Source organism: Lepus europaeus, chromosome 22, assembly GCF_033115175.1.
Source record: "Lepus europaeus isolate LE1 chromosome 22, mLepTim1.pri, whole genome shotgun sequence".
Taxonomy (NCBI): domain Eukaryota; kingdom Metazoa; phylum Chordata; class Mammalia; order Lagomorpha; family Leporidae; genus Lepus; species Lepus europaeus.
Genome location: NC_084848.1, coordinates 32,545,958 through 32,571,974, shown reverse-complemented (window position 1 = coordinate 32,571,974; position 26,017 = coordinate 32,545,958). Strand labels below are relative to the sequence as shown.

The 26,017-nt window shown below is 59.3% G+C and overlaps 1 protein-coding gene across 3 annotated transcripts in view; it reads right to left on the bottom strand.

Annotated features, from left to right (window-relative positions):
* Positions 1–26,017, bottom strand: part of ACTN1 (actinin alpha 1) — a 102,206-nt gene that overhangs the window by 9,898 nt on the left and 66,291 nt on the right. For all 3 annotated transcript variants that reach the window (XM_062181686.1, XM_062181688.1, XM_062181687.1), the window contains exons 4-11: positions 21,630–21,716; positions 20,240–20,327; positions 19,349–19,427; positions 16,553–16,634; positions 14,132–14,217; positions 7,183–7,275; positions 6,061–6,291; positions 3,098–3,245 (exon numbers count right to left, since the gene is read on the bottom strand). In XM_062181686.1, coding sequence (XP_062037670.1) covers positions 3,098–3,245; positions 6,061–6,291; positions 7,183–7,275; positions 14,132–14,217; positions 16,553–16,634; positions 19,349–19,427; positions 20,240–20,327; positions 21,630–21,716 — 894 coding nt within the window. The remainder of the gene's footprint in view (positions 1–3,097; positions 3,246–6,060; positions 6,292–7,182; positions 7,276–14,131; positions 14,218–16,552; positions 16,635–19,348; positions 19,428–20,239; positions 20,328–21,629; positions 21,717–26,017) is intronic.

Genomic DNA, 26,017 nt, shown 5'->3' with positions numbered 1-26,017 from the left:
TGGCCATTCTGGCCATCTGGGGCATGAGCCAGTGGATATAGCTCTGTATATCCCTCCAAAAACTAGTTCTGCAGAAGTACAAGTGCACTTCAAAAAGTTCGTGGGAACTGGAATTAAAAGATAAAAAGATAAGCTTATCCGAGTATGAAAAGATTTTAAAATCCATGCATATGAAGAGTTTTTTAAAAAATCATGAAAATGTGTATATTAATTTTTTTTTTAAGTTTTCATTCATTTATCTGAAAGGCAGAGTAGCACAGAAAGAGGGAGGTAGAGAGACACTGAGAGAGAGAGAACTTCCTTCCACTGGTTCATTCCCCAAATGGCCCAGCCCCAACAGTTGGGGCTGGGCCAGGCCACAGCCAGGAGCCAGGAGCTCCATGAAGACTCCTTGTGTGGATGACGGGAGCCCACGCACTTGGGCCATCATCTGCTGCCTCCCAGGTGTGTTAGCAGGAAGCCAGATCAGAAGCAGAGGTGGGACTCGATCCCAGGCACTCCAGTATGGGAAGTGGGCATCCCAAGCAGTGGCCTAACCCACTGTGCCACAAGGCCCACCCTTCTTTTTTCTTTAAATTAGTATAATATAATAATATCACAACTTTGGAAAAAGCATTACAGATAAGCCTACCTATCTCCTCCTGTTCACTGTTTCCTTATATGGACATGTTGTTAAAACACTGGGTGTAGAGGCCGCTGCTGTGGTGCAGTGGGCTAAGCCTCCACCTGTAGTGCTGGCATCCCTCATGGGCTCTGGTTTGAGTCCCGGCTGCTCCACTTCCAATCCAGCTCCCTGCTAATGGCCTGGGAAAGCAGTGAAAGATGGCTCAAGTGCTTGAGCCTCTGCACCCATGCAGGTGACCTGGAAGAAGCTCCTGGGTCCTGGCTTCAGATCGGCCCAGCTCCGGCCATTGCAGCTACTTGGGGAGTGAACCAGCAGATGGAAGACCTCTCTTTCTCTCTGCCTCTCCCTCTTTCCGTCTGTAATTCTGTCTCTCTAATAAATAAATCTTTTTAAAAAAATCACTGGGTGTATATGAATTATGTTTCTTCCTTTTCTTTTGAAGATCTATTTATTTGAAAGGCAGGGTGACAGAGCGGCATCGGGAGAGAGATAGAGAGAGAGAGAGAGAGGTCTTCCATTCACCAGCTCACTCCCCAGTGTCCACAACACAACAGCCCATGCTAGGCCAGGGTGAAGCCAGGGACTTAGAACTCCATCTTGGTCTCCCACAGGGTAGCAGGGGCCCAAGCCCTTGAGCCATCTTCCATTGCCTTCCCAGGCACATCAGCAGGAAGCTGGGTGGGAAGTGGAGCAGCAGGTCTCGAACCGGCTCTCGTATGGGATGCTGGCATTGCAAGTGGCAGCTTACCCCGCTGCATCACCACACTGGCCCCCATCTTGCTTTTAAGGTACTTAGGGGTACACCACCATGGCCAGTCTCTCCTCTGTGATCCTCCTGGGGTGTACTCTTCCGGCTACACCATGTTCTGTAGCCACTCACTGCCCTGCTGTGGGGGTGCAGGCCCCTTGGATTTCACTACGATAGATGTCTCCCCACAAATGTCTCCAACCCAACACGTGATTCCCTCCAGACAGTCTGAAGAAATGGAACTGCTAGGTTAGAGTGTAAAGGCTCAGGTGATGGAGAGCCAAACCGCGTCCACAGAGGGTGTGCCGGCATGCCGGCACTCACAAGGCCTGGCTGGTGGCCGGCAAGCTGCTGGGGCCTTTTTCCTCTGTACCTTGGCCGTGACCTATCTGTGGCCAGGAGAGGATACCCCAGAAGCAGCCATCCCCTTCCACCCTGCAGCACACATCCCGCATAGGGTGAACGCCCCTTCTCCAAAACGCGCACGCTCCTGATTTTGGAGTTTCTCAGATTTGCATAGACTTGGCTGTCGCAGCATCCCTAATCCGAAAATCCAGAACCTAACAAGCTCGGAAATTTGAAACTTCCTGAGAGTCGTGTCAGCACTCGGATCAGATTTTTGGATGAGGGATGTTCAACCTGCACACGCAGCAGGAAGTTAAACCCACTCCCCCTTAGCTGAGTCAAGTGCTCGCCTTTTCCCACCCCAGGCCACCCCACATGGCCCTGGGGCACATCCCTTTCTGCTCATCTCCAGTCTAAGGTCTGAGGAGCACAACTCAGGACTGAAAGGGGGGCTCTAAGGCACCGAGCTCCATGGCTAAGGGGTCGGCGCCCCAGCAGATGGGCAGCCCAACCCCGCCTCCGGCTCTGCCCAGGTTCTAAAGGAAAAGACCATCCCAGGTCTCTCTGCAGCCACCCTAGGTGCCAATAAACAGATACTAAACACGGCCCCCAGACGCCTCCAGTCAGAGCGAGGGGAGGGGCCCTGGCTCACGGTCATTGCCGGAAAACACCCAGAGCCACCGTGCCTGAATGCATTCCACCTGCCAGGCACTGAGCTGTGCAGAAACAGCCGCTCTCCAACCCTGCGAAGGGGCTGTGCAGGCCGGAATAGGCTCCCCACCCCCACACGCAGGTCAACCCGGAATCCTAGCACGGACGTCACTGGCTAAGATGAGGTTATCCCAGACTGGGATGCGGCCTAACCCAATGACTGGCCTCTATCACGGAGAGAAAGGAAGAGCCAGTCACAGACACAGAGGCAGCGAGAAGCCCCGTGGGGACGGAGGCAGGGACGCGGCAGGTGGAGGAGCACCTGCACCACCGGTGGCCACCAGAGCTACAGCGCAGAGGGCCTCCGCCTCGTCGCCTCCTGCTGACACCACAGGCGGCACCTGCTGCCTCCGCCCCAGGACGGAGCCAACCTCTCCGGCCTGAAGCCCAGGACCCTAAAGCAGCAGGAAACAGGTGAAGGCATCGCAGGCCGGATTTACCGGGCTTTGAAGTGGCCGAGTCGGGATTCAAAGCCGGACTGACTGGCTTGGCGAGGGAGAGACGCCGTCTGTGGCAAGAACACTTCCAAATTCACTAACGGGGTCCCCAAAACCCTCCCCACCAGCCAGCTAAGGAGACCGTGGCAACCAGAGGCTCATAAAGCTGCCTAGGAGAGCTGGCAGGAGACAAGAGGAGGGGCTGTGGCCGGGGCGGGCCGGTGGTCTCACCGTCGGTCCAGGCCTCGTGGATGGAGGCCTTCTGCCGGAACTTCTCCGCCAGGTGGTCGAGCCGCTCCAGCCTGCGGATCTCGTTCAGCAGCCACTCCTCGTAGCCCTTCTCGGCCTGCTCCAGGCAGCCCCAGGCATTGTTGATGTCCTGTGGGGATGCGAGGCGCAAGGTCAGGGCCTGCCTGGGACCCCAGGCCCCAGCGCTTCTGGCTGGAGACCCCTGCATCTGGCTCCAGACCTTCCAGGCGGGGCCTCATCCCCAGCTCCACCCTACCACCTAAGCCGTCCCTCCCCAGCCCCGGCTCCCAGGAGTGGGGCCAGAGTCCATGCAGGTGCCAGCTCTGGGCCTTTCAGAGTGAGCCCGGTGGGCACTAGGGCTTGGATGTGTCCTCTTAAATTCCCATGTTGAAAACTAAACCCCCAACTCAGACGTCAGGGTATTGCAGGGAGCACCTCCGAGAGCGGGTTGGGTCACGAGGGCTCTGCCCGCCTGAGTGGGTGAATGCACTCACGGATTCAAGGGCTCACGGGTTATTGTGCGAGCGCTCTGTTACACGGGCCAGGTGCACTCTAGCGGGCTTGCTCTGTCGCATCAGTGTGCACAAACATGGCTGCGCGAACACTAGCACCGTGCACTTGCACTTCCCAGCCTCCAGGACCTGAACCCGGAGCGAAACCGACCTCTGTTCCTCATCGGTTTCCTGGTCACGGGAGAGCGAGGAAAGAGCCCAAGGCTCTCCTTGCCCAGGACTGGTCAATCACAAGGGCCACAGGGCATCCAGGGAAACAGCTACGACGCAGGAGGCCAGCAGGCAGCGAGCTGCCCCCACCTCCCCGCATTCCTGGGTCTGCTCAGGCCAGGACCCTGGCCTGCGTGAGCTGGCCAAGCTTCTGAGAGGCAGGTGCTAAGCACAAACCCACCTACCCTTTGAGACAAGGCCACCCCTTCAGTGAGCACAAGGGTCCCTGGCTGAGCAGTGGGACTGAGGCCAGCCTGCGCGTCACCCACCCTACCGTGGTGGGCACTGGCTCTACTTCTCACAGAGCACTCTGGCCACTAGGAGCTCCCCATGCAGCCTGGGACTGTAAAAGCATCAGTCTTCCAAACGGCACACACAAGGTCAAGGCCTTCTTTCGCCCTTCAAGACCCTCGAGGCCGCCGCCCCCAGTGCCATCCGCATTTGCTCATCCCTGCCAGTCCCGCTCAGCACGCCTGCCTGTGCTTGCCACTGCTCATTTTAAAGGCTGACAAGCTCTGCCGTGGTGAACCTGCTACATTTGCTGATATTTCTCTGGCTTCACCAAGCCCTGAAGACAGAGTGAAGGGGGACCAGTGGCATAAAAATGACATGAAAGGGGAGTATTTCCCGAAAAAGGAGGCTGGTCACATTGGCTATGTCAGCTATGTGGGGTTTGGGGACTTTTTAAAAAAAATTTTTTTGTCTTATTTTGTTCATGGACAGAGCAAGCTCCTGTCCACTGGTTCACTCCCCAAATGCTTGCAACAGGCTAAGCTGGGCAGAAGCCAGGAGCCAGGAACTCAATCCAGGTCTCCTAAGAGGGCTGAGGGACCCAAGTACTTGAGGTATCATCTGCTGCCTCCCAGGGTCCCCAGGAGTCAGGAGGTGGAGCTGGGACGTGAACCCAGTTCCTCTGATGTGGGACATGAATGTCTTAACCACTTAATCACTAAGCTACACGCCTGCCTCAGATGTTTTAAAGCAAAAGTTACTATATAAAATATGCTTCCTTTAAAAAGTATGTAAGGGGGGGCTGGCGCTGTGGCATAGCAGATAAAGACACGGCCTTTAGCATCAGAATCCCATATGGGTGCCAGTTCAAGACCTGGCTGCTCCACTTCTGATCCAGCTCCCTGCTAATGTGCCTGGGAAAGCAGTGGAAGATGGCCCAAGTGCTTGGACTCTTCCACCCTCAAGGGAGACCTGGAAGAAGCTCCTGGCCCCTGGCTTCCACCTGGTCCAGCCCCAGCTGTTGTGGCCATTTGGGGCATGAACCAGTAGATGGACAAACTCTCTGTCTCTGCCTCTCTCTCTGTAATTCTACCTTTCAAATAAATAAATCTTTTTTAAAAATTTAAAATAAATAAAAATTATGCCAAAAGACTAAAAAGATCTTCTCAAAAACCTTTTTTAAAGTTGAAACTAGGTGATAAGTGTTAAGTAATTTGTTTTCTGTATTTTGTGTATTTGTATTTTTCAAATATCCTAACCCCCCACCAAAAAAAAATTAGATTTTGATTAGGTAATAAATGTGCTTGCTTTTTAACTACTTAAGATTCCATGGGGCTGGCGCCGCGGCTCAATAGGCTAATCCTCCGCCTGTGGCGCCGGCACCCGGGGTTCTAGTCCTGGTTGGGGCACCGGATTCTGTCTCGGTTGCTCCTCTTCCAGTCCAGCTCTCTGCTGTGGCCCGGGAAGGCTGTGGAGGATGGCCCAAGTGCCTGGGCCCTGCACCCACATGGGAGACCAGGAGAAGCACCTGGCTCCTGCCTTCGGATCAGTGTGGTGAGCTGGCCGCAGCGCACTGGCCACAGCAGCCATTGAGGGGTGAACCAATGGCAAAGGAAGATTTTCTCTGTCTCTCTCACTGTCCACTCTGTCTGTCAAAAAAAAAAAAAAAAAAAAAAAATTCCACAGAAGTAAACCGAACTTTACCGCTGCTGAATTGTGATCTGTTTGGTTCAGTAAGCCAAGAGGCACTGTGTTTTTAAAGACAATTTTAAGGAGGCTGGGGCTGCGGTGGAAGGGCGAGCGTGGCCCCGTGTGGTCACAGCAGACCGGGCACCCATGGGGTGCAGCGGAGCTGGGGCCTAGGCAGGGCTGTGGGCAGAGAATCGAATCCCAGAGAGGCGCATGCACCCGAAGAGAAGCGCCCACCCCCGGCGCGGCGCCGGATCTCGAGCCGCTCTGGGCGGGAGGCGCCGCGGCTGCGACAGTGCTCACCGAAACCATCCTGCCCTCGGAGGGCATAAAGGCGGGCCGGTTGCTGAGGCGCAGCTTGGTCTGCAGCGTGTTGAAGTTGATCTCCAGTTGGCACTTCTCCTGCACCTTGGGCGGCTTGTGCAGGCGCCGGTAGTCCCGGAAGTCCTCCAGCTTCTGCTGCATGGCGTGCATCGTGTTCTCGGGCAGCCGGTTCTCCAGCCACGGGATGGTGCGGCGGATCCACTCCAGCAGCTGCGGGGCAGGGCAGAGGGGCAGCGAGTGGACGCTGGAGCTGGCGCCGGCATGGAGCGGGCGAGGGCTCTGCTCCCAAGACCCGCACCAGGGCCTTCCCTGGGTCCAGGGCGTTCCCTCCGCAGGGAGGCATGGCTCCACCTCCCTGCCCCTCACTATCCCGTCCACACCACGGCAAGCGACTAACAGCTGCTCCCTGAGGTTTCTGTCCCCTGACCTGCTAGGCTTCCAGAACGTGGGTCCCTGTCCCAAAAGGGGAGGGGCTGCTTCTGAGGCAGAGCGCTGGCCTGAAGCCCAGGCAGGGACCAGCCTGCATTGTTTTCCAGTAGCCAAGGCGATGGAGAAGATCGGGAGGAATGGAAACCTACCCAATGCCTGCAAGGTGTGGGGTGCCCACTTCCCCTACAGGAGCCCTGGGTACGTGGTCTAACTGCCCCAGGCTGGGTTGGGCAGCTCACAAGGCTGGCTGTTCTCAGGGAAGCCCTAACCCCAGTGTGGCCAACGGCACACCCAGCACTGGCCCATCCTGTCCCCTGCTGGGCCCAGCACCAAGACAGCCCCAGCCAGCCCTGACACCTGCCCGGTCTATGGCCAGTCCCAGGCATACCACTTTCCCAGTTTACGTGGAACTCACTCACAGACCACCGGTGTACCAGGGCTTGGAGACCTCCTAATTCAACTCACAGGAGCTGCAAGGACTTCCTGTGCTCACCGCGCCTACCTCTCCTCCCTGGGAGATCTGTAGCACGGCCTGACTGCACTGAGTTAACTGAGCCGGGCCTGTGGACCACACCCAGCCTGGCTCCCAGGACACACGTGAGGACTCCTGCTCTGAGGGTGGGTTGTGCGGGCGCTGCTGGGGCCACGGCAGCAGAACCCGGGGGTACCCACATCGCTGGCCAGCTTCTCGTAATCTTCCATCAGCTGCTCGTTCTCCTGGTTGACGGCCAGCACCTTGCAGATGCGGTTGGCTGCTGTCTCCGCCTGGCGACAAGACGCAGAGTGTCAGGGCCAGCCGGTGCCGGTGGCGGGGGAACCTGGCACACACCTGTGCCGCCAAAGCCCCTCCCCGACTCCTGCACTCCAAAGTGCCTGGAGGGAGCTGCCACGGCTCTGAAGCCACCTCCTCTCCTAGGTCCTCCTCAGTCCTCCTCCCACCCCCACTTTGTCAGCCCAGGTCCTGTGGGTCAGTGAGCCTGGACGGAGGCCTTGGTGGCTGACCTGGGTCCCTGCCAAAGGACCTGAGTTTGAGGCCCAACACTGCATGTTGGGAAGAAACTAACCCAATGACCGACAGGATCAGATTAGGCGGAAGTTAGGCAGAGAAAATTGGTTAGGCGGAGAAAATTGTCCCAGAATTCCCAGAGGCAGCACTGGCACCCCAAGGCTCAGGGCCTCAGGCCTGGATCAGCCAGGATGTTGGAGATGCAATCTGGGAGTCTGGAAGCAGGTGCTGACAGAGAGGCCTCGGGGCCTCAGGATCCCTGCTGACTCTCCCGTGGACGCGATCACGTGGGCGAAAACCGAGGGACCCTCAGCTAAAGCAAAGGCAAGCCCTGCAGATCAGCCCGGCGAGGGAGGACACCCAGCGTGCACGCCCCTGGGAAAACAACGCTCATCATGCATGGAGCGCTGGACAAGCAGAGACCCGAGGGGGCCTCGGCCGCGAGGAAGTGGAGATGGAACGGTGCTCAGACACAAGGACTTGGATCCCCCAGGGGACAGCACTGCCCGTGGCCGTGGGCCGTGGAGATCCACTCTGCAGCCGTGCTCTGTGCCTGTCTAACCCTACACCACAGGGAGGCGGGCTCAGAGCCTCCTGGGAGCCGTGGGCTGGAAAGGAAAAGAGCGGGCTGGGAGGAAAGGAAGCCCGTGAGAAGACAGGCACACAACTGGGGAAGAAAAAAGGATGCCCAGGGCAAGCGGAGAGAGGCGGGCTGGGGGGTGAGCAAGCCACGGCGGGTCTTGGGGGCAGCACCACGAACTTCCTGAGACTGTGGGCACCCAGAGCAGGAAGCTGATGCAGGCCACAGCAGCCACGCTTGCTCCTTGAAGAACTTCCCAAACAGGACGCCCGCCCACTGGATCGTGTGCTCTGGGGGCGACTGTGTTGGGGGCGGGGCTGATGACAGCACTGTAGGGGTCGGAGTGGGCTGGGGCTCCGTAAGGAGGTGACACGGGAATGGCACAGGCTGATCCGAGTCCTCTGGGTGGGGACCTGGAGCACCGGGTCTCAAGAAATGGAGACAAGGAGCTGCATCCCTAGGCCTCAGCCCCTGCTCCCAACCATCGCTGTCCTGGAGGGGCCAGGCCTCGTCTCACACAGAACTCCAGGTTGGTCCTCACCCCTTGAGTGAGGGGTCACTCGGGGGAATTCCAAGGGAAATTCCTGGCCTGGAGCCTGTCCCAGAAGTCGGGGGCTCCAGAGAGGGCAGGGTCCCGGGAACCAGGCCGCTGTGTACCCCCCATCCCCATCAGGCTGCCTGCAGCATCCAACTACCTCCCTGGAGGCCGGGCCAGGGCAGGGGAGAGCCAAGGGGCATCCCCTCTAGGCTGACAACCATGTGTGGAGGTGGGGTGGCTGCAGACCCTGCCCCAAACCTGCCTGCCAGCAGATGAGACTCGCAGGGCGCCCCTCCCCCCCTCCTCCCCCACTGCAGGCTGGTACAGCTGCTGGTGCCATAGTGAATGGAGAAGGCCCACCTTGCTCTGCTTACATCCCCAATTCATCTGGAAAACCCTGGGCCCAGTGACCGCAAACGGATGTGTCCATTTATCCACCTGGGTGGCCTGGAATCTGAGCTCACGGGACTGCAGGGGATGCGGCCTGTGGGCCTCTGGACCCTCGCCCAGCGCCTAGAGCCTGCTGAGCATTCCAGGGACAAGAGGGGGGGATCTCAGGAGGGCCTCTGGGGATTTTCCATAAAGAGCGAATCTCTTGCACCTCAGCCTGCCCCTGCCCAGCTGGCCTCAGCAACAGGCTGAGAACAGTGAGGTTTGTATCCAGCAGCCCTGCCCTTGGGAGGGACCTGGACATCAGGGGACAGAGGGGCACGTTTCTTTGTGAAAGGCCCAGCCAACTCTACCGGGGCTGCCTCGGAGAACAGCTCCCCCCACCACCCTCAGGAGCAGGTTCCTGGAATCCAGATTGGCTTTTTAGGGGGGAAAAAAAAAAGCAAAGCAAACTGAATTCTGACCCCTCCCCTACTCTCACTGTCCGGCTTCCTCTCGCAGGCAGGCAGCACCCCCAGGAAGCCTGCTGCAGGGTGGGATGCACCTGCTTCCACAGCGGCTCTTTGATGAAAATGGGTCGGCCTCCAGCGGCCTCAGCCATGGAGCTCAGATGAGATCAGCTTGGCAGGCACGAGCCCAGCAGGGCTCCAGGACACCAGCCCGGAGTGGAGACCGCTGACGACGGCAGGTGCAGGGCCTACCCTGTGGATGCCAGCTTTCTGGCAACGCTTGGCCCCGCCACAGCTCCAAGAACCTCATGCACTGTGGGGGATTTGGGAGACAAGGTAGAAACTCCAAGGGGACATTTTCTCCCACAGGAGAAAGATGCAGTCCCTGGGAGGAAATTGGAAACTGAAGTGGTTTCAGAAGCCCACGCTGGGAGGGGCCTGACCTCGAGTTTTTGTGCAAGAGGGGTTGCCCTGGACCCAAGCAAGCAGCACGAGAAAGCCCAGAGCTTGCTGGAGTTGATGGGACTCGCACAAGGTAATGGAGGCGAGCACTCGATGTGCGATCTTCAACCGGCTGAGAAAACCCAAGCTGTGGAGTGCGAAAACATCGTACGTGGCTTTCACACGTTTCTTTTGCACCCAAAGCAGCTCATCTGTTAATCCCACTTTCCGTGAACTTTTCGAAGTAGCCTCGTATTTATTCTGCAGAAACAGGCAACCCGCCCACTTCTGAGCATTAAGAGTAAAGGCTACGAGAAATATGGGTTTGCGCTGCAGTTTGCGTGTGCGTATTTGTTTCCTGACCTACTTTAAGCTGTACTGTGATACAGCGAACATGCAACTACATTTCGCTATTAAAGAGGAATTTTTCAAAAGTTACAGACTATTATTCCTGGAGGATTTAGCTGTTCCAAGCCAAACTGCACCTACAGAGGAACCATTTTCCACTAAGGTGACGTCAGATATCTAAATGTGGCCACGTAACACGTCCCTACAGATCCACATGACTGCCACGAGGTTCTCGTGGGTGACATTCTCCGACAAAGCTTTCCCAGATCTAGCCGGAATGGCCTCTCCTCCCTCCCACAGCTACCTGAAGCCGACTTTTTCCACTTGTCCCAAGTCAGCCCCCGGTGTTGGTGCTTCTGCCAACAAGGTTCCCCCCTCTGCAGGGATCTCAGCCCAAGGGTCCGGCTTCCCCAAGGAGTTGGGGGGCGGGCTGGGCATGGGGCCAGGGAAGAGCTGAGCCCCGGTGTGACACAGGCCCTCTCCCCTGTAGTCACTCTGGACCGCCTCTGGTTCCTGCCATCTTCCCCTCCACAGGCAACCTGCGTGGAACTAGCGTGCTGCACTCTCACAGCTCAGAGCTTCTACACAGGCTGTGGAGCCCTACTCACCCCTGCTGGAGGTCCAGTGCGTCCTGCAGCCCCCTGGCTCTCCCCTCCACCCCAGCCCCCGCTCAGACCCAGCCCAGAGCAGGCACTGCTTCCTGCAGCCACTGCCGGCTTCGTGTTCCCAGGGCTCCCCAAGACACACCATGAACTCGAGGGCAGGAACGGGCCGTTGTTCTCCCCACGTACACTGAGGGACAAATCAATGGATGCATCTGCCCCCCCGAAAGCATCCGGATCAAGTTCATGCTGTCAAGGGCTGCTTCTCGGAGACAGCTCCCAAGTGACCATGAACTTCAAAGCATGGACTACATTAGCCCAGTCTGGGTGCACTCACCCATCCCACATCCCTGTAGGGGACCAGGAGGGGAGCAGGAAGTGGAGAAAGAGTGAGAACCTGAACCAGTCTGTCCTACAGAAGTGCACCTGCCTCCACCATGGACAGTCACACGGACGTGTGCGCCATGGCTGTGGGCAGGCACACGTGCTGAACACACACGTGTGCACACACATGCACACAGTGTAAGACTCCTGCCTTTCTGGTCCCACGGTCCAAGGTTTTGTGAGGCTGATTTCCCCCATCAGCACCAGCCATGGTGCTGCCAGGCAGAGAACCCTCCTTCCCGGAGCCCCTGCCCCCCAAGGAGGGGTGGGGCTCCCTTCCATCTGACCCACCAAACTCATGGTTGGCAGCAACTAAGACCCCCGCCCTAGGACAGGAGAGGAGTGCCACCACCCCCCACCCCAGCTGGTGACCTTGTCCTCGGATGTGGACAAAAGTAGCGTGAAATGGTTGCAACAGGGATGAGGGGAGGGGAACAGGGCACAGGGGAGGGGTGGAGGTTCTAGAAGAGGAGCAGGTTGCCACCCACCTACACACACACACACACCACACTCCCTTCCAAGCACTGATCAGCCAGGACACAGAGAAGGCCTCAGAGACAGGTAAGGCCAGAGTCAGTGGGCATGAAACCCAGGACAGAGCCCTGAAGGAGAAGAGGAGGAGGAGGAGAAGGAGGAGGAAGGAGAGTGGAAAGAGGGGCAGACCACCACAGTCAGCCAAGCCAGGGACACGGGCAGGTGCGCTCTCCAGGGCTCCGAGGTGGCAGGCCAGCCAAGGCAAGCAGAGAGATGCTGCCCTCGTAGCTACGAGGTGGGGGTGAGGGCGAGCACAGCGGCAGGGGGGTGGGCCAGAGGGAGAAAGGAAGCAGGAGACAGGACGGGGGAGGGCTGGGCAGCCTGGACCTGGGGGACAGGAGCCTCCAGAGGGGTTCCTCTGCCTTCTGAGTGCTCAGAGGCCCTGGGAGGAAGGTGAGGAGGACAGAGCTCAGAGGTGACAGGCAGGGAACAAGGCAGCTGCTAGCCCAGGGAGTATCTTTGTCTAACTCCTTAAAGCCACCTCCTCCCCCAAGTTGCATCCGTTGGAAAGATGTCAACTGATTTTGTTAGGAGATATTTTTTACTGACACCTGCAGAATAATTTTAGCAATAAACATTCAGATCTTCATTGTCTACAGCACACATAGGGTGCACTTGTATTGCGTGCAACCTGCACAACCATCCACGGCAGGCCTGGTTGGGAAGCATCAGGCAGGGCTCTGGCCTGGACTTCTCCCTGCCCTGGCTGCTGGCTGTATTTGGAGGGTGACCTTGCTCAAGCAGGAAGCAAGGAGAGAGTGCGCTTAAGGGAACAGTCAGGAAGCATAGCCGAGAGCCACACTGCTCGGGACAAGGGCTTCGATGGGGGGACGGGGTGGGGAAGGAAAGAAGTGGAGACCAGGAACTTCCTTCCCGGTCCTGGTGTCCCACTCTGCCCAGTGCACAGGGACGGAGCCCCCAGGGGCCATCAGAGGCTGAGCTTCTCTGGCATCCTCAAGTGTCCTGGCCAAGGTTCACAGAGCGTCTTGCCCCTTTGCTAACCCCTCCTTTCACTCCAGGGCCTGCCGCTGGAGCGTCCAGGGCAGATGGAGAGAGAGAGAGGGCGAGAGGGCGGCAGGGAGAGTGGGCGAGGCCGAGGGAGAGCTCACCTTCTGCGCACCCGAGAAGGCGTGGCAGTGACATGAAACATTAGGTCACATGGCCTTCCCATCCGGCCTTAGCGTGCCTACGCATCTGTGCAGAGAAGAGGTTGAGAGGAGAAAGTAGGCGGCGGCGGCGGCGGCGGCACAGAATCAACCCAAGCAGCTGTGGTGGGCAGAGAGAGAACACGGGACGGACAGGCTGGCAGACAGACAGACACAGAGGGAAGGCTCAGAGAGAGGAAAAGGGGACGGTGTGGGGGACAGGGGACAGGTGGGAGCTGGGCACAGCCCCAGGTAGGGCCGGAGACAGGCGGGGAGGGCGCGGGGTGGGGGTGGGGGGCAGGGGCTCCCGGCATGCATCTTCACACGGGGCACTGGGGCGCCATGCAGAGCGGGACGTTTGCACGAGCATCGGACAGGCCCACAGACCAAAGCCATGGAGTTCCGCGGTCAAGGCTGCCGCTTCTGGGTGTTCGCCCAGGAAGGGGGCTCTGGGGAAGGGGCGTCTGCTGCCCAGGCTACACCTCTGTCTGCAGTGGGCGTGGTGCCCTTGTGTAGCGCAGAACCTGCACAACTGGACTCTAACACTCCCTGAGCGACACTGGGCCAGGACACTTGAAGAGACTCACAGCTGCCCACTCCCTCCCCGCCCCCACCAGGGGTTGTGTCTCTCTGGGAACAGAGTACAAAGAGACCGCGTAGGGGTCCTGGACAGGGACCAGAGGGCGCCAAGGCCCACAGGGGCTGGGCACAGACCTGCTAAATCACGTGCGTGTGAGTGGGGCGAAGGTGAGGGGCTTGATGACACCTGCACACAACGGGTACAGGAAGACAGGTGCTGCCCCCCCAGAACCGCCTCCCAATAGAAAGTCCTTCCCTTGGCCAGGGCTGGAGCTGCAACAGAGGGAGGCCCAGCCCAGCCCTGCTGATGTCACACACACAGCCCTTCCTGCTGATGCCAGGCACCTTTGACCCAGAAGGTCATGAGCCCTTGCCCAATTTTCTCAGTCACGGGAGAGAAAGATGAGAGAGAGAGAGAGAGAGAGAGAGAGCGAGCAGGGGTGCGGGGTGGGAGAGGAGCCAGACAAGACCAACACGCCACTGCAGAACCAGGCGCTAACTCTACCGACGAGACCATCCAGGCACCTGCCCCGGGGAGAGGCAGGGCGGGCAGGAGGGGAGGAGAGCGTGGCTGGGGGCCGGCATGAGGTGTGCTGGGCGTGGGAGGAGCAGGGGCCCCGGGTACCTTCTGGGCTCCAGAGAAGGCGTGGTAGAAGCTGGACACGTAAGTCATGATGGCCTTCTCATCGGGCCGGGCGGTTCCAACGATGTCTGTCAACGACATCCAGGAGTTAAAGGCAGCCGGGTGCACGTGGCGCCACCTCCCGAAGCAACCAAGAAAGCAGCTCCTGCCGACTCAGCACCGAGACGGGGAGCCTGGCTCTATGCGGCCACGCAGGACACCACAGCGCTAAGCGGGGAGGGCGCTGGGCACAGCAGTGGAGACACCGTTTAGGGCGCCTACTTTCCCTATCACAGGTGCCTGATTCTGGCTTCCTGCTCACGTGCACCTTGACAGGCAGCAGGCGATGGCTCAAGTTGTCAGGTGCCTGCCACCCATGTGGGAGGCCTGGATTGAGGTCCTGGCTCCTGGTTTTGGCTTGGCCCAGCCCTAGCTGCTGCTTCATTCATTGGAGAATGAATCAGTGGATGGGAGAGCTCTCTTGGTCTGTCTCTCTTTGGTTGTCCCGGATGGAGGGACACCCTACAAGGGAGCAGGCCTGGCTTCTGCTCCAAGTCCATGGCAGAACAAGGAGGGGAGGGCCAAGGGGGAGAAGAGATGTGAGAAGAGAGGGATGGTACACGGCAGGCAGTGGCACGGGTGCACCTCTCAAAGACTCTCCTAGACAACTGGGGAAATCTGATCTTGAACTCAGCGGTAGATAAACCAAGACTTCTGTCGATTTGCCAGGTGTAAAAGTTGTTCCAGGGGGCTGGCGCTGTGGCGTAGTGGGTAAAGCCACTGCCTGCAGTGCCGGCATCCCATATGGGTGCCAGTTCTAGTCTCAGCTGCTCCACTTGTGATCCAGCTCTCTGCTATGGCCTGGGAAAGCAGTAGAAGATGGCCCAGATCCTTGGGCCCCTGCACCCACATGGGAGACCTGGAAGAAGCTCCTGGCTCCTGGCTTTGGATCAGTGCAGCTCCGGCCACTGCAGCTAACTGGGGAGTGAACCAGCGGATGGAAGACACCTCTCTCTCTCTCTCTCCATAACTCTTTCAAATAAATTAATCTTAAAAAAAGAAAGAAAGTTGTTCCATGGTTACAGAAGAAAACACCCGTATTTGCAAGGCAAGGTTTTTTCAAGTACATAGCTGAGATTTGCTTTAAGACATTTCAATACAGAAAACAAAACAAAAAAAAAATACAGTGTGACAAGGTCTCACTCATCATTCCATCTGGATGACGGATACACAAAAGCTCATTATAGCATCACTCTGCTTTTGGGTGCTTGAAAGTACTTGAAAATGTTCTCATGACAGCGAAATTTAAAAACAAAGGGATGGGGTGGGCGTTCGGCCTGGCAGTTAGAATGCCAAGTTTCACATCTGAGTGCCTGAGTGCGATTCCGGGCTCCGGCTCCTAACTCCAGCTTCCTGCTACTGCAGAGCCTCGGAGGCGGCAGCTGATGGCCCAGGTGATTGGGTCCCTGCCACTCACATGGGAGACCGGGACTGAGTCCCTGGCTCCGGGCTCCAGCCCAGCCCAGTCCTGGCCATTGCGGGCCTCTGAGGAGTGACAGAGCCGATGAGAACTTTCTCTCTGTTGCTGGCAATTTGAAAACGGGTGAGAAGCTACTGGTGGGGCAGGGAGCAGGGGGAAGGGAATGGTCCTGGACGCCCACCCCCCAGCCCTCCTCAGGGAGCAGGCACGTTTCAAGGTCAAGGAGTCCCAGAGGGCAGGTGGCTAAGGCATGCCAGGCTGCCCAAAGGGGCAAGAACAGCAGTGGACACAGGGCTCAGTCTTGAGGCCCATGGGTCTGCCCAGCTCCCCAGAGACCTCTCCACATACCCACCCACCTCTGTGCACCTGCAAGAGCTGCTCTGCACAGCAGGGCTCGGCGGCCATCGCGTGGCCCACACGCCCAGCCCCGGGACCTCATCTTTGGTAAGGATGTTTTTGCATCAAACCCCAAACCTGTCCCTAGCCAGGTTCCGTCCCCATGCTGCCTGGGTCTGCCGCGCAGGCAGGGTAGATGGGGAAGCTGCACCACCAGGGAGCTCTAGCCCAGGGCCCCCTCCATGGAGCAGGGCACAAGGCGGGTCCCCAGGATTGCAAGGACTATGAAGGTGACAAGAGCTAGCAGCACACACAGTCCCTGGTCACAGTGGGAACGCGGCCAGGGCGCTGCACCCTGCCCAAGGGCCATGGCCCCTGCAGGATGGATCTCAGCCAGGGGGACCTCCTGTCCCAACCTGCAACTGTGACTCCAAGACAAACATGAGAGCAGTCCTTAGGCGATCCGGGCAAGAAGAGCCTCAAAGTCCCCTCTCCCTTCAAAGCTCAGGGAGCTGCGTCATTCCTGATGGGCAGGAGACCCCGAGCTCCCGCCCCCCGCCCCCGTCCCCTGCCTTAGCCGCGGCCGGCAGGTGGGGGACGCCCTTCACCTTCGGCATCCAGCATCTTGGGGATGTCCAGGTACTTCTCCGCCACATCGAAGGCCGTGTTCAGATTCGTGAGGGGATCGTCCTGTGGGGGAAGAGGAAGAAGGCGGAAGAGGTGAGAGTGGTGACAGGGACCCCGGGGACGCCCCCAGCTGGGAGGTCACCAGAATGGGGGACACAGGGGACTGTCACCAGCCCCTCCCAGGCTCGATCCCCAGGGCACAGCTCTGGGCACAGAACGCTGCTCTCACTGGCTGCCAGTCAGAGGGTTCTTTCCCTCTCAAAGTTAGGTTTCTTCATCAGAAAAATGGGGTGAAGATCTTGGGTGGGGTGGGAAAGGCCTGCTGAGAAATGCATGCTGGGGCCGGCACCCTGGTTCCTGGCTTCTGGTTCCAGCCCGGCCTCAAGCCCGCAGAGCTCCAGGGCAAGGACCCTGGCCTCAGTTTCCCGTGTGTAACACAAGACTTGGGACTAGGAGGCTCGGAGCTCCAGACTCAGCAAGAGTTGGAACAGGTGAGGCCTTGGGGCTCCCCAAAATGGTCCCCGTCCTGTGAACTGTGCTGGCCTCTGGTACCTTCTCCAGGAAGCTCAGCGGGGACTGGCGAGGATGGGGAGACACTGGGGGGCATCAGATGGAGTGGGAGCGTGAAACGGCACAAGGGACACAGAACGGGCGATCGCCGTGGCATCCGGCGATTCCATTCCTGGCTCTCCATGGAAAGATCTGTGACAGGAAGGGCAGTGGCATACCCACGGCCAGAGCAGGCTACTCATGGTGGCCAAAAGACAGACGTGGCCAGGTGTGCGTCCATGGACGACAGGACAAGTAAATGCGTTCAGACATGCGAAAGGGCATGGTTCAGCCTCGCTCAGGAAGGAAAAGTCTCTGACCCCCAACACAACACGGGCGCACTCTGCCAAGTGAGATAGGCCAGGCAGGCACAGGGGGACAGAGGCCGGAGAGCTCCCCTTCCCGAGCTTCGACTGGTACGGGCAGAACGCGGAACGGTGGTGACCAGGGGCTGGGCAGGGGGAGAGAGCGGGCAACTGGTGTTTCATGGGTCCTGAGAAAGTTCTAGAAATGGATGGTGATGGGTGCGCAACAATGTGCATGAAGCTAACACCTCTCAATGGTACACTTGACCATGGTTACAACGGTTCATTTTAGGTTTATCTGTATGTGTATTTTACCAGAAATTAAAAAAAAAACCTGTAAAGTGAAGAAGGCCCGCCCCGGAGGGGGAGGAGTTGCAACCTGCTACAGGCAGACTTTGCCTCGGTTCCTGCACTTGCTAAATACCCAGGGAACTGAGGGGTAAATACGCCCATCTGGGACACTTTCAGGAGGAAATTGCTCAAAACATAGAAGGCGGAGCCCTTCTGGGAAAGTCTGACAGGAGCCAGGGTGACGGGAAAACACCGCCAAGCACTCCAAGTCACTTCCACCGGAGCCTAGCGCGGCGGCTGCCAGCGTCACCCTGACGCCCACTCGCCTGCTGTCGCAGGGAGCAGGCACCTCCCGGACCACCACCCTCTCACCGAGACTCTTCAGGAGGGAAGAGCCCCAAGTTCTTTGAGACCAAGGTCCAGGTTAGCATTTGGGCTGGATCCACTAAGAGAACTGAATTAAAGCGAACTGGGGCAGGGAGAGGGGACGACACAGAGTAACACTGGGGGAAATGGGCTGGGCTGATAAAAAGCTGCAGAGAGGGATGGGGTGGGGCGAGCACCAGCCTGGTGTCAGGCAACCCCCCCACCCACTGCTCCCCCCACTCCTGCCTCCCAAATGACCAGGAGCCTCTGGAATGGGTCGGTCAGCACTGGTCCAGCTCTAGGTGGGGATGGGCAACGGCTAGGGATGACCTGGCCACTGTCACCCTGTTCACTCAAGCAGGGGACAACAGGTACAGCACACATGTCATAAACAGCTGAGTCAGGAGCTGGCCTGTGACACCAGCATCCCAGATGAGCACCAGTTCCAGTCCTGGCTGCTCCACTTTGGATCCAGCTTCCTGCTAATGTGCCTGGGAAAGCAGCGTCAGGTGGCCCAAGTGCTTGGGCCCCTGCACCCAGGATGGGAGTTCTTGGCTCTGGCCATTACAGCCAGGGGCCCTCCTGGAGGCCTTTCCAAGATGCCCAGCCATGAGGCCTCTTGGCACTGGGACAGGTGGAGGGGATGTTGCTGAGTCCAGTCGAACGGTTAGGATGGTTCAGGACAGGCCTTGCCAAGGTCTCGGTCAGAACCCCTTCACCAGCTCAGACGCCGAGAGCCAGCCTGAGGCTGGAGACAGCCCTCATCGCCGCTCGTCTGCCCTGCCACGCACACAGCCAGCCGCACGCCACATGCCAGAAGTGTAAGGGAAAGAAGAAAGCCCTCCAAGCTGGAGCAGGGAAGGCAATGGAATCCACGGGGGGCGGGAGAACCCACTCAGGACCGCGCGGCTGGGAGAAAACCTCTCTCAGAAGACACACGGTATCTCTGTCAGTCACACGGTAATGGTGCCACCTCGCAAAGCCCACAGGAACACGAGGCAGGAATGGCACTTAGGACCCCATCGCCCCCTCCCCCAACTGTGGCCACAGGGGTATTCTCTAGGTGTGCCAGGACTGTGCACACAGACGCACCTGCTGTGCGCCCACGGGCATGAAGGAGCCTACAAGGGGTTTTCCTGCTCACTTCGACACAGGCCTGGCGGGCCTAAGAGGCAGACACCTCTCGGAGCAGGGGGCCCAGGCCCGTTGTCCCCCTGCCCACCCACCCAGCAGGGACCAGCAGTGGGGCCGGGTGAGGGCACGCACCTTGCGCAGCTTGCCGTAGTCGATCAGCTCAGGCCGGTGTCGGTGGATCAAGGCACAGAAGCCGAGGCCGTCCTTCCAGCTGCCCAGGGAGAGAGAAAGCAGAGCGAGCTGGTGAGGGCGGCCCACCGGCCAGGCAGCCAGGCGCTAACCAAAGCTGGGCTGGGAGGCGAGGGCCACCTTTATTCTGGGGATAAACAGGAGGGGATTTCAAAAAGTTCGTGGAAAGCTGGCATCAAAAGCAAAGTCCAGGGACAGGCATTTGGCCTGGTGGTTAGGACGCCTGCCTGCATCCCACATCAGAGCACCTGGGCTGGGTACCCAGCTCTGACTCCTGACAACGCAGACCCTGGGAAGAGCAGGTGTGGTGTCAAGTCACTGGGTTCCTGCCACCCACATGAGAGACCGGCCCAGCCCAGTCCTGGCTCTCATGGGCATCTGGGGAGTGAACAGCAGGTGCATGTTCACTCTTTCAAAAAAAAATTATTTTGATGCAAAATTTTTTGAAAAGCAAGCCCAATTTTTTTTTGTAATATGCATTTTTCCATGAACTTCTGGGAAGCCCCCTCAGCTATAACTTTTTGGAGATGGAGCTAGGAGAAGGCAGGTTGGAAAGGGACATTCCTTCCTGCCACAATCCCAGACGCTGTGGGGGGCCGCAGCTGTTCGGGAGCCCAGGCTGGGATTTGCAGGACGCTCCCCTGGGGGACTTCCCTGGTGGTACGAACACAAACCGAAGTGTCCCAGACATAGCAGCTGTGTGCGAGACAGCGATACCTCCTATTCAAGGCAAGGTGCTTCTTCCCCCTGGGGCCCCAACTCGGCTCCAGAGCCGAGACTGACCCCGCCAAGGCGGCCGGGAGGGAGGCAGCCCGGCAGCCCCCGGCCACTCACCTTATGTGGAAGTTCTGGATGTTGACGTTTTTGTAAGGGGCCGTCTTCCTCTGACACCACAGGAGCAGCCCTTCCTTGGCTGAAGTCTCTGTGGGACGGGGACAGGCAGAGAGGTCAGCGGGCTGAGCCCGTGGATGGAGGGCACTGGCTCACGTGACGCCTGGATCCCAGCCCTGCTGCTGCCAGGGAGGGGAGAAGCCCCTGCCAGCAAGCCCAGGACTTGACAGGGTCAGAGAAGTTATCCGAGAGCCGGAAAAGCAGCCTAGGACGCATCTCAGAGCTGGCTGCGTGGCTTATTTAAATTCTGAGATGGGGCAGGCGTCGGTCCGAGTGATGGCAGCACCAGTTAAGTGCCCAGGTTCCAAATCAAAGCACCTGGATTCCATACCCAGCCCCTCCTCCTGCCTCCAGCTTCTTAGCCGTGCGCACCCTAGGAGACAGCAGGTGATGGCTCAAGTACTTGGGATCCTGCCATTCACATGGGAGACTTGGATTGAGTTCCCAGATCCCGGCTTTGGCCTTGGCTCAGGCCCAACTGTTCTGGGCATTTGGGGAGTGAACCAGCAGATGTGAGTTCTCTCTCCGCTTCTCAAATAAGTAAATAAAACGTTTTTTAAAATCCTGACCTAACAGCGATTCTAGTTTTCAGAATTATTTCTCCCTACTCCTTTGGATTCAGAGAAATGGAAGTGATAGGAAATCGGCAACCGCATCAGGCGGCCCATCTGGGGAGGAAGCTCGGATGGGGCCAGGGAATCTGCAGGCCAGGAGTCTCCAGACAGGGCCTCCGGCAGCCTGCAGAGTGCACACAGCTGAGTGGGAAGAAAGCATGGAGACTCCCATCCGGATCTTACTGTCATCTAAAAAATAAGGCTCCTTTGTTTTCACTGGATGGATTACAAATTTTTTGGGGGGTGTGCCTCACCATGTGCATATCAACGTGCAAATGTTACAAAATAAGTGCATGCCTATCAGAAATAAGCTCAAAAACTGCTGCAATGTGGACTCCAAAGCCCGATCGGGCATTACCCCGTCACGGTAGCCCTTGCAGGTCCGGGAGGAGGCCACCAGAGGGAGCTAGGGGAGCAACGTGGAGGACCTGGGTCAGCTCCTGCCAACTGGGGCTGCTCGCCCGTGCTCAGAAGCCAAGGAAGGTTTACAAGACACTCCCTCACCGCGGCCTCTGGGCTCTGCCAAAGGTGGCTTCCCTGCACACCTATGGGGACTGGCAGCCCAGAAAAGTCCTTACAGACCAGGAGGCAGGGCAGACGCCCTGGAATGGGGACACGGCCCATGACACAGCGGCCATAGCCCAAGGTGAGGAGTTAACCGAGCCCAGGCTGGGGAGAAAGGTGAGCCGCTGGGGGCGGGGGTGGGGGAGGAGGCCCACCTTCCACCGAGATGTCCTGGATGGCGAAGCGCAGGATGATGGTCCAGATCATGCCCAGGGTCATCTTCACGTTCCCGTCCACGATCTCTGCAGAGACAGCGCAGGGCGCCTCAGGACGCGGCCGCACCTCGGGCGCCCCGTCCCGCCAAGCACCGCGCAGGGACAGCGCCACACCACACACTGCGCAGGGACAGTGACCACACCACACACCACGCAGGGACAGCGGCCACACCACACACCACGCAGGGACAGCGGCCACACCACACACCGCGCAGGGACAGCGCCACACCACACACCGCGTAGGGACAGCGGCCACACCACACACCACGCAGGGACAGCGGCCACACCACGCACCGCGTAGGGACAGCGGCCACACCACACACCACGCAGGGACAGTGGCCACACCACACACCACGCAGGGGCAGCGGCCACACCACACACCGCGCAGGGGCAGCGGCCACACCACACACCACGCAGGGGCAGCGGCCACACCACACACCGCGTAGGGACAGTGGCCACACCACGCACCGCGCAGGGAAAGCGGCCACACCACACACCGCGCAGGGACAGCGGCCACACCACGCACCGCGCAGGGACAGCGGCCACACCACGCACCGCGCAGGGACAGCGGCCACACCACACACCGCGCAGGGACAGCGGCACACCACACACCGCGCAGGGACAGCGGCCACACCACACACCGCGCAGGGACAGCGGCCACACCACGCACCGCGCAGGGACAGCGGCCACACCACACACCGCGCAGGGACAGCGGCCACACCACACACCGCGCAGGGACAGCGCCACACCACACACCGCGCAGGGACAGCGGCCACACCACACACCGCGCAGGGGCAGCGGCCACACCACGCACCGCGCAGGGACAGCGGCCACACCACGCACTGCGCAGGGACAGTGGCCACACCACGCACCGCGCAGGGGCAGCGGCCACACCACGCACCGCGCAGGGACAGCGGCCACACCACACACCGCGCAGGGACAGCGGCCACACCACGCACCGTGCAGGGGCAGCGGCCACACCACACACCGCGCAGGGACAGTGGCCACACCACGCACTGCGCAGGGACAGTGGCCACACCACGCACCGCGCAGGGGCAGCGGCCACACCACGCACCGCGCAGGGACAGCGGCCACACCACACACCGCGCAGGGACAGCGGCCACACCACGCACCGTGCAGGGGCAGCGGCCACACCACACACCGCGCAGGGACAGCGGCCACACCACACACCGCGCAGGGACAGCGGCCACACCACGCACCGTGCAGGGGCAGCGGCCACACCACACACCGCGCAGGGACAGTGGCCACACCACGCACTGCGCAGGGACAGTGGCCACACCACGCACCGCGCAGGGGCAGCGGCCACACCACGCACCGCGCAGGGACAGCGGCCACACCACACACCGCGCAGGGACAGCGGCCACACCACGCACCGTGCAGGGGCAGCGGCCACACCACACACCGCGCAGGGACAGCGGCCACGCCACGCACCGTGCAGGGACAGTGGCCACACCACGCACCGCGCAGGGGCAGCGGCCACACCACACACCGCACAGGGACAGCGGCCACACCACGCACCACGCAGGGGCAGTGGCCACACCACGCACCGCGCAGGGACAGCGGCCACACCACGCACCGCGCAGGGGCAGCGGCCACACCACACACCGCGCAGGGACAGCGGCCACACCACACACCGCGCAGGGACAGCGGCCACACCACGCACCGTGCAGGGGCAGCGGCCACACCACACACCGCGCAGGGACAGTGGCCACACCACGCACTGCGCAGGGACAGTGGCCACACCACGCACCGCGCAGGGGCAGCGGCCACACCACGCACCGCGCAGGGACAGCGGCCACACCACACACCGCGCAGGGACAGCGGCCACACCACGCACCGTGCAGGGGCAGCGGCCACACCACACACCGCGCAGGGACAGCGGCCACGCCACGCACCGTGCAGGGACAGTGGCCACACCACGCACCGCGCAGGGGCAGCGGCCACACCACACACCGCACAGGGACAGCGGCCACACCACGCACCACGCAGGGGCAGTGGCCACACCACGCACTGCGCAGGGACAGCGGCCACACCACGCACCGCGCAGGGGCAGCGGCCACACCACACACCGCGCAGGGACAGCGGCCACACCACGCACTGCGCAGGGGCAGCGGCCACACCACACACCGCGCAGGGACAGCGGCCACACCACACACCGCGCAGGGACAGCGGCCACACCACACACCGCGCAGGGACAGCGGCCACACCACGCACCACGCAGGGACAGTGGCCACACCACGCACCGCGCAGGGGCAGCGGCCACACCACGCACAACGCAGGGACAGCGCGGGGCGCGTCTGGACGCAGCTGCACCTGGGGCCCCGACACGCCACGCACCGCGCTAGGAAGCAGAGAGCGGAGTGCCACTTCCAGGGGAAGGCAGGGTGTTAGAAGTACAAGAGCCTGTGATGGGTGCCAGGAGAGACCTCTACAAGGAAATGGAGTCAATTCCACGTGGGGACAGTGGGAGCCTCGGGAAAGGCCCCAGAAGTGGGTGTCTTGAACCCTGACCGGAGCTCCCCAGCCTCACGAAGAAGAGGGGCAGGCCGTCTAAGCCACACAGATGTTCTGGTGACTCCAGCAGCTGGGGCTCTCTGGGCAAACAGCCACCACACAGGGAAAGCCAGCGCGAGTGGCAGAAGGTCATCCACTAAACAGTTCTGTGACCTGCCACCGCGGACGATCCACCCACTCCCAAGTCACCCTGTGACACTACCAGTTGCAGATTCAAATAGATTCACTACTTTAAATATCAAGCAACAGATTTAAGTCCATGAGTGAAAGAAAGACTGCTACATTTAACCTAAGAAGCACTTTCTAGCTTTTTTTTTTTTTTTTTTTAAGATTTATTTATTTATTTGAAAGGCAGAGTTACAGAGAGGCAGAGGCAGAGAGAGAGAGAGGTCTTCCATCCGCTGGGTCACTCCCCAGATGGCCACAATGGCCAGAGCTGCACTGATCCAAAGCCAGGAGCCAGGAGCTTCTTCTGGGTCTCCCCCATGGGTGCAGGAGCCCAAGGACTTGGGCCATCCTCCGTTGCCTTCCCAGGCACATTAGCAGGGAGCTGGATCGGAAGTGGAGCAACTGGGATCCAAATGGGCACCCATATGGGATGCCGGCACTGCAGGGGGCGTCTTTACCTGCTACGCCACAGCGCCGGCCCCACTTCCTGGACTTTTAAGCACTATAAACTCTATTACATTTTCTTCTGAGCCAGGGCCAAACGCAGGGAATCCAAACAGAACAAAGCTCCTTTCTAACGCACCTACGCTTTGACCAGGCTGACAGGCTGAACAGCTGACACTGAAATGTGGACTCCTCACCCTCACCTCTTTCCCAGACCAGGAGACGGTGACCTGGCTCAGGGTAGGGTAGGCTCAAGTTAAGAGTAAGGTGCCCAGGCCGGTGCCGTGGCTCATGTGGCTAATCCTCCGCCTGCGGCGCCAGCACACTGGGTTCTAGTCCCGGTTGGGGCGCCAGTTCTGTCCCGGTTGCTCCTCTTCCAGTCCAGCTCTCTGCTGTGGCCCGGGAGTGCAGTGGAGGATGGCCCAAGTCCTTGGGTGCCTGCACCCATGGGGGAGACCTGGAGGAAGCTCCTGGGTCCTGGCTTCAGATCGGCTCAGCTCCAGCTGTTGGAGCCATTTGGGGATGGAAGACCTCCCTCTCTTTCTCTCTTTCCCTGCCTCTGTAACTCTGCCTTTCAAATAAATAAATAAATCCTAAAAAAAAAAAAAAAAAAAAAAAAGAAAAGAAAAAAAAAAAGAAACTGTGCACGGTTCTTTTCTCCTCCTCTTCCAGAACATAAGCTCCACTGAGGCCAAGAATCTTTTCCGGTTCCTACCACTGCCCAGGCCCAGTGAGAAAGCCCTCCGTGTGCTTTGGTTGAATGAATGCATACACACTGGCAACACCGGCCCACGGAGGCAGAGCCCTTCGCTCCCTGGGAAAACAGTACTCAGGCAGTTCCGGGGCAGGGCCCGGGTACGGAATGGTGCACAGCTATGCTCAACCAATAGACAGTTAAAGTTGCAGCTAAAGGCGACACTCGGGAGTTTCCAAAGGCTTGGGAAAACTTCACAAGCAAGTTTATGCGCAGCATTTCAAATATAAGGAGAAATGGCTCCCAGCTCTAAAGGAAGCAGGCAGTTTCTTTTTGGGGTTTTTCCTGCTTACTCCTCTCCCTCCTACACCCCAAAATCTCACCCAAGGAGTTTGCTACTGAATTCTCACACCTAAGTGTTTGATTCCAGAAACCAGGCACCAGGGACTGGCAGAGAGAGGGGAGTTACCAGCTGTGCACCATCGAC